The sequence below is a fragment of the Saccostrea cucullata genome, unplaced genomic scaffold, assembly GCF_032062105.1.
Source record: "Saccostrea cucullata isolate Sc308-1 unplaced genomic scaffold, CSIRO_AGI_Scuc_v1 ctg16572, whole genome shotgun sequence".
Lineage (NCBI taxonomy): Eukaryota > Metazoa > Mollusca > Bivalvia > Ostreida > Ostreidae > Saccostrea > Saccostrea cuccullata.
In genome coordinates, this window is record NW_026928950.1 from 1 (window position 1) to 15,323 (window position 15,323).

Genomic DNA, 15,323 nt, shown 5'->3' on the forward strand with positions numbered 1-15,323 from the left:
TTTGGAAATAAATTTGTATGTATTATGCTAAGAAAAATTAAAATGAAATTTTGTTGCCTTGCCTTTATTGTAGTCAAATGGGGGCACTTTCAAGATATGGACAATTTTTCGTGTTTTTATGCACAATTATATGCTAAAACTCCACAATAAAAAAAGGAATTGACTAATTTAAAAAATTTGAAATGGTGAAATGTTTTGATTTTACCATACAATGTATATTATTCAATTTGCATCCCTCTATTAAAAATGAAAAGAAAATCGGAGGTAGTCTTTATTGCAGTGAAAAGGGGGCATATCAAAACACAAAAATAAGACTTATTTTATCCAACTAGATATTTTATAAGTTGCAATAGGTTTACATAACATCAACAAACGATTGTAATATGTATTAGTTTCTAAAAATTAAGTCATTTTCTCTTTATACTCAATAAAAATGGTGAGCATAAACACTTCAACATGTTCGAGAAGAGAGACTGAAATCGCTTACTTTTGTTGAAGTGGGATTTCTTTCTAACTCACAAATTGAAATAAAACAAAATAAGAATAGATAAATCTGTAGAAGAAATTGTTACCTCAAAATAAATTATGTTTCAAATTTGTTTATTAATCAAAATATTTATATTTCTAAAAACATGTAAGTAATAAAAATGCCAGCATGAGCCAGCTTTCAACTAACACAGTCTTTAGAGCACAATCAGCGTAACGTTTTAGCGCAATTTGACGTCATTTTAATTGTGTCGTTATTGTATTCAATTGTGCGGCAGTCAAAGGTACTGTGACGTGCCTGGGTCGACGCTTTAACTGTAGGTCATTTTTAAAGGAATTTACAGAATATGAGAAATATGATGCATTTTATGACGCCATAATGCATTGACTAGATGGGAAATTAAGTCATGATTAATAGATACGTGGTCACCAACACTCCAAGTGCATTTGCAACCTAAACTGATCGGTTTTGATTTTTCAGAAATTCTCAGGGCCAAAAAAGACCCAAAGTGGCTCTTACTCTTATTATATGATACTTAAGAGGGATTTCTAAGATATACAATAAATTGTACAGTCGTTTGTTGAACAAGTTCGACTGAGACATACATTTTTCGGCACAAGTGACCTACATAGTGACGTCATTTTTACATTGTGAGGTCACAAACAAGGAGAAAATCTTATTCAACATAAGCTATTTATAGACCTTGTGCATGGCTATGTATTAACCGAGTTTCATTCTTATCTGAGTGGTTTTGTAGATAAAGAGATAGTTCGCGAACTTTTTGATCACCACTCGTACTATGAAATCATCGTTGTTCGTTGTGAACCAATGTTAATGTATTTCATGGGTCACTCGTATCATGAATTTGCATCCCTAATGAGCATATTTTGTCTTTATATTTATTAAAATGATCATGTGAATATACGAGTTGTCCTCCAAATTATTATCCCATGAACCAAGAACAAAGTGCTCACCAAGGAACAAGAACCCCTACGAATTAAAATGATATTACAGAATGTTATATCTATATGATGCTTTGAAAATACAATGAAATTGTTTACTTAATTATAGTCGAATAAGAGATAAAATACATATAAATATCGGAATCAACATTCTGTCTTGTTTGAAAATTTAAATTTATGGTTTACTCTAAAAATGATAACAATCTCGAAAGCCACAAAAATTATAAATAGATATGAAATGAAGGGAGAAAACGAACTGTATTCAAGCTCAAAAGTCAATTAAACAATACAAGATAGGAGCAAAGCAAACACAGACCTCAAAAACATCAGAGATGATCTGGTGCCATGGATCGGTAAGCATTCCCTGCCGACCGGTCACACCAGCCGTGTGCTTATTGTCATAATTGGGGAAAAAGAGAAAAATGAACTGAAAAGCAAAAGCTAATTCATATCTAGATTCCAGGATTTAAGCAAGTTTTTGTGATTATGAATGTTGCCTGATATAGGCTCTTTATATACCATGTGTGTCAGAAGATAATAAATTCTGGATCTACTCGTCGGTTCCTTATGCATAAATGTGCATGCAAAAGAATAGATGCTGTTAACATAAATATTGTTCTTAATCATGATAAAATATAATGGGATTTTGCATTCCAGTATATTTCAAGATTCAGGTCTACAACCTTCATTTCCTACAGATATTCCCAAAATGACTTTTTATAACAATTATCATTTAACATGTACAAAATCCTCTCAAATGTTATTTTTCCTTCAACCACTGGACACTTCATTATAGGTGATATTTAGGATCTGCCATGGTTTATAGTTGGATTTGATTTTTATCGAACAAGTGTTTGTTATCCCCGAGCCTTAGCGACACATGAAAAAATCATATCCAACTATAAATCATTGGAGATTCTTTTTATCCCATGTTTAATACTTCACAACTAATGTGTTACACTGGTTTTATGTAGGATTCCACTTTGTTTTATAAATTTATTTATCCAGTGTTTATATACCCCTTTATCCCATGGATATGACTCATTTGATATTTCGTGATATCCCACAATAAGGTGCAGTTATGACGTCACAATGGTTTTTGCGTAAGCGTGATGAAGTATAATACCGTGGAGTCCAATATAAAACAGCTTAAAACATTGGTTGGGAAAAATTAAACATGGAATAAAAATAATCTCCCATGATTTGTCGTGGATACGACTTTTATCCAACTCGATGTGTGTTAAACACACATATAAATAGTTGGATAAGCGATGGGAGAAAACACACAACGAGTTGGATAAAAATCATATCCAACTACATGTACAAATCGGGAGCAGCAATTGAAAACAAGATGTTTCACTGTGATGATGTTTATTACAGTTGCATAAATACCAAATGCATCATCATAAAGCAGATTCTGCAAAATAATATAAAATACATTTACTCAATTTGATATCACATATAACAGCAGAATCTATTGTCATCATATAATCAAATAATTACTATACATTGTATATTTAATTAGATTATAAAATATTAAATATTGACACATATCAATGAGTTATACCTCTTGACTTTAAATATACAAATGATATTTCTCTTATTCACTTCATAATAGTGAATATAATGACTATTTACAATTATATACTTGCTTAATGTACATATAGCAACATACCAGACTATGGGTATGAATCCCTCTCTAATACATGATTGTGTGTATGGCTTATGGATTATCAATATCTACAATTTATAAATAACATCCATACACTATATATTATATTCTTTGTGTCATAAAATACATTTATTACAAAGTTTAAAATCAACTAGTTTATCAGCTTTTGACAAACTTATATAATTTAATAAATCTCTCAATATCCCTCTTTCATTCAGGAATTAATAGGAAAATATTAATATGAAATAGGAATGTCAAAAAGTCAACTTACTGTCAGTGGTCTTAAAGATTTCTCCAAAAATACAAAAACACAACTATACACTTTGGCTGCTCCTGGGCAGGTAATTAGCTGGACACACAGGACAAAGGGGGTCAAAGGTTTTGGCGGGAAAATATTGACCAATGGCTATTTTTACTTATGTATTTATTCAAGGTTAAAAGTTAAGTTTTAAGTTTAGGGCTCTAGAGATTTCTAGACTTTAATTAGAGTAAGTTGTTACAAGTTTATTTACATGTTTAATGTTTAAATAAAACATATTTATTTTAAATCAAGTTTATTATTGAAAGTTATTTTATAACTTTCAATGGCATCTGAAAGAAAAATACAATAAATTAAAATCAATATAAAATCAATACTATCACAATGGGAGATCTTATATATACTTGAAAATGAAGAAATTAAAGCAATCAATGTAAAAGATCATCTGATTAGCTTCATTTCATTTATGAGTTCTGTCCAAGATTATGACAATCTTTGGGCTAAATATTTAAAATTTTGAAATTTAGAAATTAAAGGATAATTCATTTGATTAATTATATGAAAAGACACACTTATTCATGGAACATTTTGATTTAGGGAGATACCAAATACCTTTTTCATTGTACATTTTTGATTTGGACTGAGATTGGCATGCTTTGTTCATATATTCTCCGCTTCGTCATGTTGTATAAATCAGACGACTTGAACGCATCTTAATGGAAGAATTTTGGTCTTGGAAATGATGGAAGCTGTTTCTTTATTTTATTAAATATATTTTTTCAACAGTACTTTTGAGGTAACTCCTTTGCCTTTTTCTTTATTGTGTTCTGTAAGTATCTATAGAAGACTTTTATTGATTTTAGGTGATTTTTCATAATATTTAGTATGCTTATATCACTTTAAATTATGATGAATTATGATATTTATTGGGACAACAAACAGTATTCAAACTCAAATTTCCATTAAACAATACAAATATTATTGGACTTTTGCGAGAAGCGCTGACTTTGATAGATTACGATTAAATTAGACATGATTAAACCTGTATCATGTACGGACGAACAGAATTGATAATAGATAAGAAAACTTATTTAGTAGTCATAGGTATGGTGTTAGGGGCATTAAGATGTGAAGGCCGGAAGATTAGGGTAGGTTAGTTGTCGTTTTCTTCAAGGGCAACTTATTTGTTTATTGAAGTAATCCATAAATAAATATTTATATCTTAAAAGAATTTCCGTTCAATGTTCTAGTGAAAAGTAAACCGAAAACTGTAAAAATCAGCATTTCTCGCAAAAGTCCACTGGAGCAGAGGGAACATAGACCATTAGAGTTGGAGTCATTATTTCAGACAAAAGTGTCAGTTTGTATTTTACTAAAATAAATAGATCGGCAAATTATTTTTAAGTATAAAAAGAATACAATGAAAGTTTTGCAAATTCGATTTAGAATACAATCTACCAAATGCGTCCATAGTTGGTGCTTTTCCTTTTTCTGTTCTGTTTGCTGATACCTGATGATCGGAAAGTTTTGAATGACTGATTCATTGGGATTCCGGAAATTTCTACACCGCCACTAGTATCTGTATAGTCATCAAACTCGTCACTGTCAAAATCTTCTTCCGGGGATGTTAATTCTTGAGACACCTTTAACTTCCGGACCAGACTGTAGCGTTTCTTGGGTTTTGGTTTACTGTATACTACTTCCGGTTTATCTGTATAATTTTTATCTGTGGTGGATGTAGTTCCTTTACAATTCTTAGCACGTGGGGGTAGAATGGGGTTGGTTGAGGTGTTATTATCAAGGTCTTCATACCTTTCGCTATACGTAGAATGTTGATTCTGGTTGGATGGTGTAACGTAATCTGATAAAAAAGAAACTTATTTATAGAGAAACATTCTGTCTTTGACTAAATAACTGTAACTTTATTGTACGATAAAGATAATTATATTTTATTCGATTATGTCATCATTCTAAATGTATTAATGCTAGTATTAATTTACCCAATGCCTCATTTGTCTTCCGTTTGCCTTTACTGATAAAAAAAATGAAAAGAAACGAGTCAAATATCGATATGAAAACCGACGTCTTAAATTTTCAACATCTGCTACATTTCTTATGTAAATATTATTAGATATGGCAAACATTGATGATGTTTATCACATCGGAGTTTTAAAAGGATACAATGAAAGACTTACCAAACCTTACACAGGAAAAAAAGTCCAACACAACTGCATGAAATGACAACAAGAAGACAAGAGGTTCCAGCAATGATCCATAGCTTATCTTTCAGAAAGTCCTCTATCTTTTTCTCAATACTGATATTGGTATTGTTTGTATTTGTATCAGGCTCGATAAAGCTAATATTCTTCAAATGTGGAGTTTCTTCAGAGTAACTCTCAGCATTATCTTGAATGATGATTGCTTGAAAAATGACAAACTGTATAATATGACAATTTATAATGTACCTAATTTGTTTAAGGAATATCTTTCTAGTAAGTATAGTATACCAGGGCATCAACGATTATGTGGGATAATTTGCATAAAGGGCGAATGCATAAGTTATCCCACGTTTCCCACTGTCGTTGATACCCTTGGCATATTATCCCAATTAGAAAGTGATTCATTGCATTTTCATTTAATTCTGAAATAATTACAGATTTAGTTTATTCATATGTAGACTAATCGATGTGAATTGCTCTTATGTCAATTTCAATAATTTTCGCCCTATGACGTCAAAAACAAATTGAGACAGCCGCAGGAGATTTAATGCAGATTTGACATGCTTAGCGTCAGTCACAAAGACAGACGTGCATAGGATTTACATGCGTATTAAGCCTCCTTAGCCCCTTACCTATCGATTTTATTTCCTAATTTACATTCCATTAGAATTATCAATAAATCAACTCCACCAAAGAGCTTTCACAGAGAAAACAGCTAGAAATGAAAATATGCATTTTTATACATACATATAAAAGTGAAAAGTGATAACCTTTGCCAATCAGTCAATAAATTTTCTAGTTTAGGATATTGTAGTACCTAGACATGTCCCTGTTATTTTGTTACAACTGCGTGCACATTCTTCCGGACATTTCTCTTTACATTTTCTTCCATAACGGCCTTCAGAACATTCTTCACTACAGTTGTGTCCGTAAGTCCCAGGAGGACATTCTATCGATGGCAATCATACATTTTATACATTTCAGCTTTGTATTTTCATTGTTTATCAATATATTTTAGATAAAATATAAAAAGATGTATTTATTTAAGTATATGCAAAAAATAACAATAGGCCTACAGGCCTTATAGTTCACCTGAGTATCATGTAACAACTTTCACACAATTAAATTTGGTTTGTGTTTTAAACCAAAAGCCAAGCAATTCCCAATTTTGAAAAAAGGTGCCATTGTTTATCATAATTATACATTTAGCATGCTTACTTTAGGCTACTTAATATACATAGGTAGATCACAGTAATAAAGAGAAAATGCATTTCCACTTCATAACCAGTCGTGTACTCTAGCCCACTAACCCTGGGGCCACACATTTCAAAATTTTGGAAATTTTATCTTAAAATCTATTTCATTATAAATGGTTGGTTGATACCAAACAGCAGATTTGAAAGCATTATTTTTTCTTTAGACTAAGAACCCCACCCACCCCGTACCCCTGACCCAAGGGCCCTGAAATTAATCATGTTGGAAGAGGAACCTTTCATCATCATATATAAATATGTACTTACTTCATTGGCATAATATCCAGGAGCAAAGGAAAATATTTTCAAATCCATGCATTTTCACTAAATTATCATTGGAGTACCACCCTAACTCCAAACCCCTGACTGAGTGGCCCTGAAATTCACAAATTGGGAAGAAGCATCCTTCCTCATTTTAACAATGCACATACTAGAAGTTCATTGGTTTAATTTCCAGGAGCATGGGATAATGTTTTAAAGATTTTATGCATTTTCACGAAATATTTAATAGAGCCCTGCCCTAACACAAGAACCCCTGTCCCAGGGGCCATAAAATTCACAATTTTAGAAGAGGAAGTCTTATTCAACATAATTTTAAACTAATATGTAATTGGTTTAAGTTTATTTAATATCCATGAGCATAGTAGAACATTTTTAAAGAATAAATGCTTTTTTGCTATATTTTCAATATACATGTAGCACCGCCCAAACACCAGAAACCCTGACCCAGGAGCCATGAAATTCATGATTTTGGAAGATACATTCTTGTTCATTATGACTTTGTACTTTGTTAGTTTATTTTATGTTTATGAGTAGAGAAAAAAAATTATGCATTTTTTCTATTTAATCAATAGATCCCCGCCCTTACACCAGAACCCCTGATCCTGGGGACATGAAATTTACAATATTGGAAGAGGCAGCCTTATTCAACATAAATATGTACTGGGTTACATGTATATTATTTAAATCCCAGGAGCAGAGAAGATTTTCAAAGAAATGATACATTTCACAATATGATTTATATAGCACTGTCCTAGCACTGAAACCCCTGACCCTGGGGTCATGAATTTCACAATTTTGGTAGGGGACTCAATGCTGGTAAGAGTCATGCCAACAGTGTGACTGCTTGATGTCCACAAGTAAAGAACAAGATTTTTAAAAGATTGCATTAATTTTACAGGGACAATAAAACTCAAAAATTTTGTTCCCCTTCATCAATCGATGCTTTGTTTTAAAATTGGTTGAAATTAGTTGAGCGGTTGCAGAGAAGACGCTTAAAGTTTTCAAATGTTAACACACGACGGACGACGACGGACAAAAACAGTTAGCAATAGATCACCTGCCTTTACTCAGGTGACCTATAATGTAACAAAATAAAATGTTTTCGGGTTTTTCTGATGAGTAAATATTTATTTAAACTCAGATACGACAACAAGAAACACTACCTCAAAAGAGCTTTTCTCTTATTACAATCATGGACTGTCCGATTTAAATCATTTAAATAAACATATATTAAATTTAATATTTAAGATGAGTCATACTTAAAGAATTATCTACCAAGAAAATATATCTATATATATATATATGCGAAACAATAAAAATTGATAGATGTTTTTACTAGTTTTTCATTATCAATTATGTAATTATGTAATAATTATCTGTTTCACATAAATTTATTTAGACAACATGATATTTCTATTAATTATTTTAAGACCTAAATGTTACCTGTGCATATGTTGTCTTTGAAGAAATAACCAGAGCAGCAAATGCCAGTACTGAAAAAGTAATTAGCTTAAATATTCCTTTTGAATATCCGGCTATTTTAAAACGCATTTTAAACGAATCTTATAAAAATAGATTTCCGTACCCACACATGTTTGACATGTTTGGGTCGTTTGTGACAGCCAGATGGACCACACAGAGGAAAATAACAAAAAACAGAACGTCCATTTTCAATTTTGGCAAACCTTTTTCAGTCACTGCTTCCTTGTAAATCCTAATTAATGATAGATTTATATTTCTAGAGACCAGGAAAAAATGTTTTCCCTCTTCAGTTGATGCAGTTGAAGTATTCATTAATATAAATATTTCAATGGCATGTATCCTGAAAACATTAAATTGAAACATATTTTAGCAAAGAGAGATTTTGCTCTACACAAATTGCACTTTATTTCACTCGAACACTTTTTCGAAAACATGTTCCGTATGAAATGAGTTTATTAAGTATACTTAGTCTAGTAATTATACGTAATAACCTTTATTTATCCATGATCAATAAGTATTCAGCTATCTATATAATTGTTGTTCTGCATTCAAACTCAATTTCAATCGAGTGTTGACATGCATATATTTAAATTAGAACGCCAGATCAAATATTCTCCTCTTCTCATGAAGATTTTTTTTTGGGTAAATCATCCTTCATAGAACTATTTGTCGAGTAAGGCAAAATATTTCAATGTATTTCAATTATATCTCCAATTAAAACCATAAAAAATTGTATTCAAATGGAAAATCCATATTTAGAAAAAGGCAAAGGAATGTTACACCATTCATCCATTTGAGAACAGGTATTAATAAAAATGATTTTTATCACGAAGCATCCACATTGTCAATTGAAATGGCTCTGTCTAAAAAAGGTAAAGAATCTTCGGGGATTAGGTTATTCATATGCCAACGCAAGGGCAGGTAAAATATCAATTAAAAATTGTTACAAATTCCACTTGATGTTAAAATTTGGAGTTATTTATAACCATAAGCAGAAAAGATACAGTAAAGATGAAACCTGAATCAAATGACATAGAAATTTATTGTAATTAACCCATCAAAGTGGTAGGTAACAGGCTATTCAATACTGTGAAAATGATAGAAATTGAATGTTAAAACTGTGTTTTTTTTTATATAGAGTGGGTCTTCGTACCAATTTTTTTGTAAACAAATATTGAAAGAGTATGGAAGAATGTACCTCTCACTATTTAAAAAAAATGGTACGAAGACCAACTCTATGTAAAAAAGTTAGTATTCCTACTTTAATGTCGGAACATATTCTCAAAAACTCCTAGTCTTATTGTGTGTTTGCTATACATATAGAACTGTTTGTTATTTAAAGGGCAATGGATATGCTACTTCGTGGCTGAGTGGTCATAGCAGCGGTGTTGAAGCAACCAGATATTTGTTGCGAGTGTTCGAATCACGATATTTTTGAGTTCAGATTTAAATTTAGATAGAATATAATTTTTTCACACAAAACGAAATTAATAAAAATAATGAATTTATTTACGATCAATAAATATATTTAAAGATATATAATATTTTGAATGCATTCAGTTCAAGACTATATTACACGATTAAATTGTAAACAAGCATGGGTAGACAAGCAAGATATGGCTGTTCCGTATGCAAAAACGGTTAAAAAGGAAAGCTAAAGCGTACCATCTCCCAACCCCTGAAAACATATTTGATAGAACAATAATCATGCAGTATGAGAAGCATTTCATGTTAAAGATACTGTACAGTAATGTAAAATGTTTAAATGTTTAGGTAAATCGTACAACTATGAAATGTCCGATATGCTAAACAGAGTGAAAATTCCGTGTGGGCATACGACTCGTCTAATCCCCTCAAATTCTTTATTTTGGCCTTTCAAAATGTTAAGGATACTTGAATTCGTTACAATTTAATTAATCAATTTACTGTAAATCTCTTTTTCTTGGAATTTAGATCAAAGGGCAGATCAAAATGCAGATACAGATAACTCTTGATAGCTTGAACTTCGATCTCTCAAAGTTCTTGACGCTCGAAGTGAGTCTCCGGTCCCGATTTTTTCACCTATATAACTAAGCAAATTAACTCTTAATTTCTCGAACTCTTGATCTCTCGAAACCCTTGATCCCTCGAAGTCGAAATGCAGTCCCATTATGCATATTCTATTGAAATTAACCCTTAATACCCCGAAGTGGTTATGTGTATACAAGTTACATAATTAGTAACTTTACCTGGACATTTAATGGCTCCAGGCAGAAGACGCGGGTCTCGATAAACGGGGTGTATTTACAGGTGACACTTATTCTGCAAAGTGATAATTGATTTATTATGATCAATCTTTTTTGCCCATATGCTATTAAAATAGTTATCATTGACTGAAATTTAGAAACGCAGTGTCACTGAGAAATTGAAATTGCAGATTAAGTACTATGTAATTACATGTTATCTTATGTACCACGCGGCGCTGTTAAATGTCGTTTTCATATAACGAATACGTAGTATGATGTCCGCATTATAAAGAAAAAAAATAAGCATAAAATGACGCTGTCCATTTTAAGCTGTACTCAGATTAATAAATATTCATCTAAAATACGAAATCATATCGCTGTTTTATAAAACTCACGTGTGTAAAGTTAGCACTGCATGAAAATCATTACATCCGGCAAGACTAATTTTAAAACCAGCCAAACAAACTTGAAAAATTCCGGACTCTTGGAAACTCAAACTCTTGATCACTCGAAGTTTTTCCTCGGTCCCGCGGATTTCGAGGTATCGAGAGTTATCTGTATATACCACAGAGTCAGAACTCTTAAGTGTGCAGTGTAGAGAGAGTTTGCAAGAGAGACTGACGACGTATTATCAATTAACGATAAATATGCCCATTCATATGTCCACACGATGTATCACAGTGAGCATGATATAAAAATACAGCAGAGTCTGAGGCTTTTGTTTCATATTTGGATATTTCGCTAGGAAAAACCGTCAATGATAATCTTCACTTAACTAAACTGACGACGGATTTTTCCGTTATTTCCAGATCATGACACGGAGCAAAGCCGGATGTGACTGGTCGGCAGGGGATGCTAATTCCTCATAGAACTTGATCCCTCATTTGATGTTTAAAAGGTCCGTGTTTGCTTTGCTCCTATTTTGTATTGTTTATTGCCTTTTGATCTTGAATACTGTTCTTTATCTCTGTATGTTTCATCATGCAGCAATATAACCTTATCTTCTTATATCTCTCAGTTAATTAGAGCACTTGAGGCAAGATCATGCTCTTCTTATAATTTCATTTAAATGAGATAATTTATTGACAAACAAATTAAAAGAAACAAAAATATTTCCCAACCATGAGAAAGCGCACACGGCCGGTGTGACCAGTCAGCAGGGAATGCTTCCTCCTCTGAGGCACCTGATCCCACCTCTGATGTTTTGGAGGTCCGTGTTTGCTCTGCTCCTGTTTTGTATTGTTTTATGGACTTTTGGTCTGAAAACTGTCATCTACATATGTTTCACAATACTTCTATATCTCTTCAGATTAAAGACGGATTGTTTAAAAAAATGAATATGATTGGTTAAATCTTTTGATTTTCTTTAATTGAAAATGTAATCTTCTTTTAACAAATGAATCGATTGATCATGTATACATGATCACATAGTTAAAACGGTGTTTGTTTAACGATTATTAGGTAAATTGTTACCAGGTATGTTTTCTCTTTCGCTGCATTTATTTAATTAATTGTGGGCGATGTTGCTGATTGGTTATCGTATTTTACGTCATTTCGTAGTATTTCATGACGTATATATAGTTAGAACAAGAGTTGCAGCCTACAGCCAGTAGATTACACTACAGTATCAAGGTGTCTGTTTAATTAAGTTCTTTTAGGTTAAATATTTCGATAGTTATAAGTGGTGTGGGGGAAAACTTTATTCAGTGATTGAATAATATGTATTTAACAGTACATTATTATTGTAGATTTTCATGATAACTGGCTTCTTACCAGTTTGGGATTAAACGTGGGTCTAAGAGAATTACATTTGCACATAAGTAATTTAATTTCTGGATAAGACTCCAGTTATAGAGTTTTTATGAGTTTGTTAAACACCAGAGATTTTATTTGAACAGTATTGTTTTGTTTCTGTGTCCTGTAAAATAAACTTATTAATGGGAATATGGAATGTGGTCGACAGTACATCTTATATCTTATAAAACAACAATGTCTTCGTTTGAAAGGCTCATTATATAAGTTGTATTTTAGAGGAACTTGGATTTAATTCTACAACTGGTAATCCTACTTATAATCATACTTCCTTTTCTAAGGAAGAAATTCTTCAAAATCATATGTCAGTTTTAGATGTTTTACATATCCCACAGAGCCAAAATGAATTTGAACTACCCTATATGCATTGGATTTCGAAACTTCATAAACATCCTTACAAACAAATATACGTTGCAATACATTAGTATTGAAAAAATCTTCAAGAGTACTGCGCAACAATATATTCAAGAGGTGGTGTGAATCAGATGTGGATACCCAAACATTCCAAAGAATTTTTGGACAATTTGAAATCACAAGAATTTAAAAAAAAATCAATAGCTTAAAAACTTACGACTTTTTTTTTCAATTTTATACACAACCATTCCCCAGGATCAATGAAAGTCCAGTCTTTTTTATTTCATTGACAGCTGCTTTTTTAATAAAAATTTAACTCGAAAATTTACTTACCTGGTCATTGTTCATTTGCAAAATTATTTTGTTAAAACAGATTCTGATTGCACACACAAGTACGCTGAAGTTGACCAAAGATGCTTGACTTTCTGATTGAAAATATCTATATGGTTTTTGGAGACCAAGTACTCCAGCAATCTATTTTTATATTCATATGAAGCAGAATTTATGCAAAATATAATGCGCGAAAAGACGAAAACACTTGCTGTGGCCTTTAACTCGACATTTAGATATATCAACTACGTATTGTCAATTAACAATAGTCAATTCCATTCCTACATCGATACATATATCATGGTGAGTTTGAGATAAAAGATACCACAGAGTCTGACACATCTGTTTCATATTTGGATATTTAAGTTGAAAAATACGTTAATGGTAATCTAACAACCAAGCTATATCATAAACGTGATGACTTTAACTTCTCTATCGTTAATTTCCCTTACTTATGCAGCAATATACTTTCATTACCTGCATACGGAGTCTATCTATCATAGTTGATTCGATACGCATGAGCACTCTCTACGTACGAATTCTTTCTAAAACAAGGTAAATTATTAACAAGCAAGTTGATGAAACAAGAATATCAGCAGTCTCGTTTAAAGTCATCATTTCGTTAATTCTATGGTGGAAACAATGACCTTGTCAGCAAATTCAATTTATCATTGAGATAAATGCTGACTGACTTTTTTCATACTTATTGTTAGTCCATTATTTATACACTGAATTGACGACGGATTTTTCCTCTATTTCCTGAACTTGACAAGGAGCACACATCGGCTGTGACTGGTCAGCAGGGGATTCTTACTTCTCCATGGCACCTGATCCCACCTCTGATGTTTTGGAGGTATGTGTTTGCTCTGCTACAATTTAGTATTGTTTTATGAATTTTTATATTGAATACTGTTCGTTATCTCCATATCCTTTTTGTTAATTCTATTGGCAATATAAGAGATGAAAGCGTTTTGTGATACAATTTTTCTATTGCGCCCAGAGCTTAATCCAATGATTACATGTTTCCATTTGATATCTACTTTCAGGTAAAAACTTAATCTTTTCCATAAATTAATAACATTTCTACATTCAACATGGGATTTTTAAAGTTTCGTTCACGTTGCATAATTTGCAAAGACTACTTGTTTCTTTTTTTCATTTACTGAGGTAGGAATTGTTACAAAGAGTATTGTTTAAACGTTTGTGGTTGAATCCTGTAAGCTGTTTATCGGGTTGTCATATAACTTTCATTGATATATATTTTCCATTCTGAATGTTCAACACTGATTCTTTGCTTAAAACTTTTTGATACAGTGTAACATGGTTTGCAAAAATTTCTGTGTACAAGATTGTCATAGAAAAAGCTACATCTTTAATCTATGACATTAACATATCCTTTGTAGAAGAGACAACAGAAGTAAGAATTTTAAATTCACACAACCGGTTTGACTTGTTTTTTATACAATTGAAAAATTCTAACAAAGATTTGAAATAACCATCATCGTCAAATAGATCTTTAACATGTAAAATAGCACTGGCTATCCAGTTTTTAAAACATAATGTATTTCCTCTATAAACAAAGTTACAATTTTTTCCATATTGGCTGTTGAAGAACAGTATCGGAAGACATTTAGAAACATTTTGGTTTTATCATGTAAACGTTTATGCTTGACTTGTCCGTAAAGCATCTGAGCATCTGAGTACCATAGTTCATTTTCTAATCCATGAGTGAATTTTTCCGTATAATTTTATTAAAGGTTATTAGAATGTTACACTTTCTGTAACAAATTCAGATTATTCATAGAATAGAACAGTAATAACCTGGGGCAGTTTACGTTTTGTAAACAGCGCACATGGTATAACATTGGTTAAAATAAGCTTCATTCCATATAATTTAATTTGATTTTAATGTAGACAATTAGATAATTTTTCCTCAAAAATGGCTTCAAATTAAGCATATTTTTAAATTAACGTTCAAGTGGAAAT

General features: G+C 31.7%; 1 protein-coding gene and 1 long non-coding RNA gene across 3 annotated transcripts; both read right to left on the reverse strand.

The window, feature by feature from the left end:
• Positions 1 to 2,777: 2,777 nt before the first annotated feature.
• On the reverse strand, positions 2,778 to 3,758 carry LOC134279372 (uncharacterized). Its single transcript, XR_009994618.1, has 3 exons — positions 3,393 to 3,758; positions 3,125 to 3,189; positions 2,778 to 2,866 (listed from the first exon to the last, which is right to left on the reverse strand). It is a non-coding gene; the product is annotated as an uncharacterized LOC134279372 (long non-coding RNA).
• A 453-nt stretch (positions 3,759 to 4,211) lies between these two features.
• LOC134279373 (uncharacterized) lies at positions 4,212 to 8,934 on the reverse strand. Of its 2 annotated transcripts, none has more exons than XM_062761770.1 (6): positions 8,720 to 8,934; positions 8,578 to 8,627; positions 6,417 to 6,548; positions 5,576 to 5,786; positions 5,381 to 5,412; positions 4,212 to 5,241 (listed from the first exon to the last, which is right to left on the reverse strand). In XM_062761770.1, the coding sequence occupies exons 1-6, from the start codon at positions 8,926 to 8,928 to the stop codon at positions 4,835 to 4,837; spliced, it is 1,041 nt and encodes a 346-aa protein (XP_062617754.1). In that variant the 5' UTR covers positions 8,929 to 8,934; the 3' UTR covers positions 4,212 to 4,834. The 2 variants fall into 2 exon arrangements, with proteins under 2 accessions (XP_062617754.1, XP_062617753.1); XM_062761769.1 differs by having other exon boundaries at positions 5,576 to 5,801.
• Positions 8,935 to 15,323: the final 6,389 nt, after the last annotated feature.

Excerpts from the sequence above, each read along its gene's own strand:
- LOC134279373 (XM_062761769.1), bottom strand. The coding sequence starts at position 8,928 with ATGAATACTTCAACTGCATCAACTGAAGAGGGAAAACATTTTTTCCTG. Across the intron at positions 5,802-6,416 it reads AATAACAGGGACATGTCTAG|CAATCATCATTCAAGATAAT; the intron begins GTACTACAATAT and ends TCATTTTTCAAG. Across the intron at positions 5,413-5,575 it reads TTTTTCCTGTGTAAGGTTTG|TAAAGGCAAACGGAAGACAA; the intron begins GTAAGTCTTTCA and ends TTTTTTTATCAG.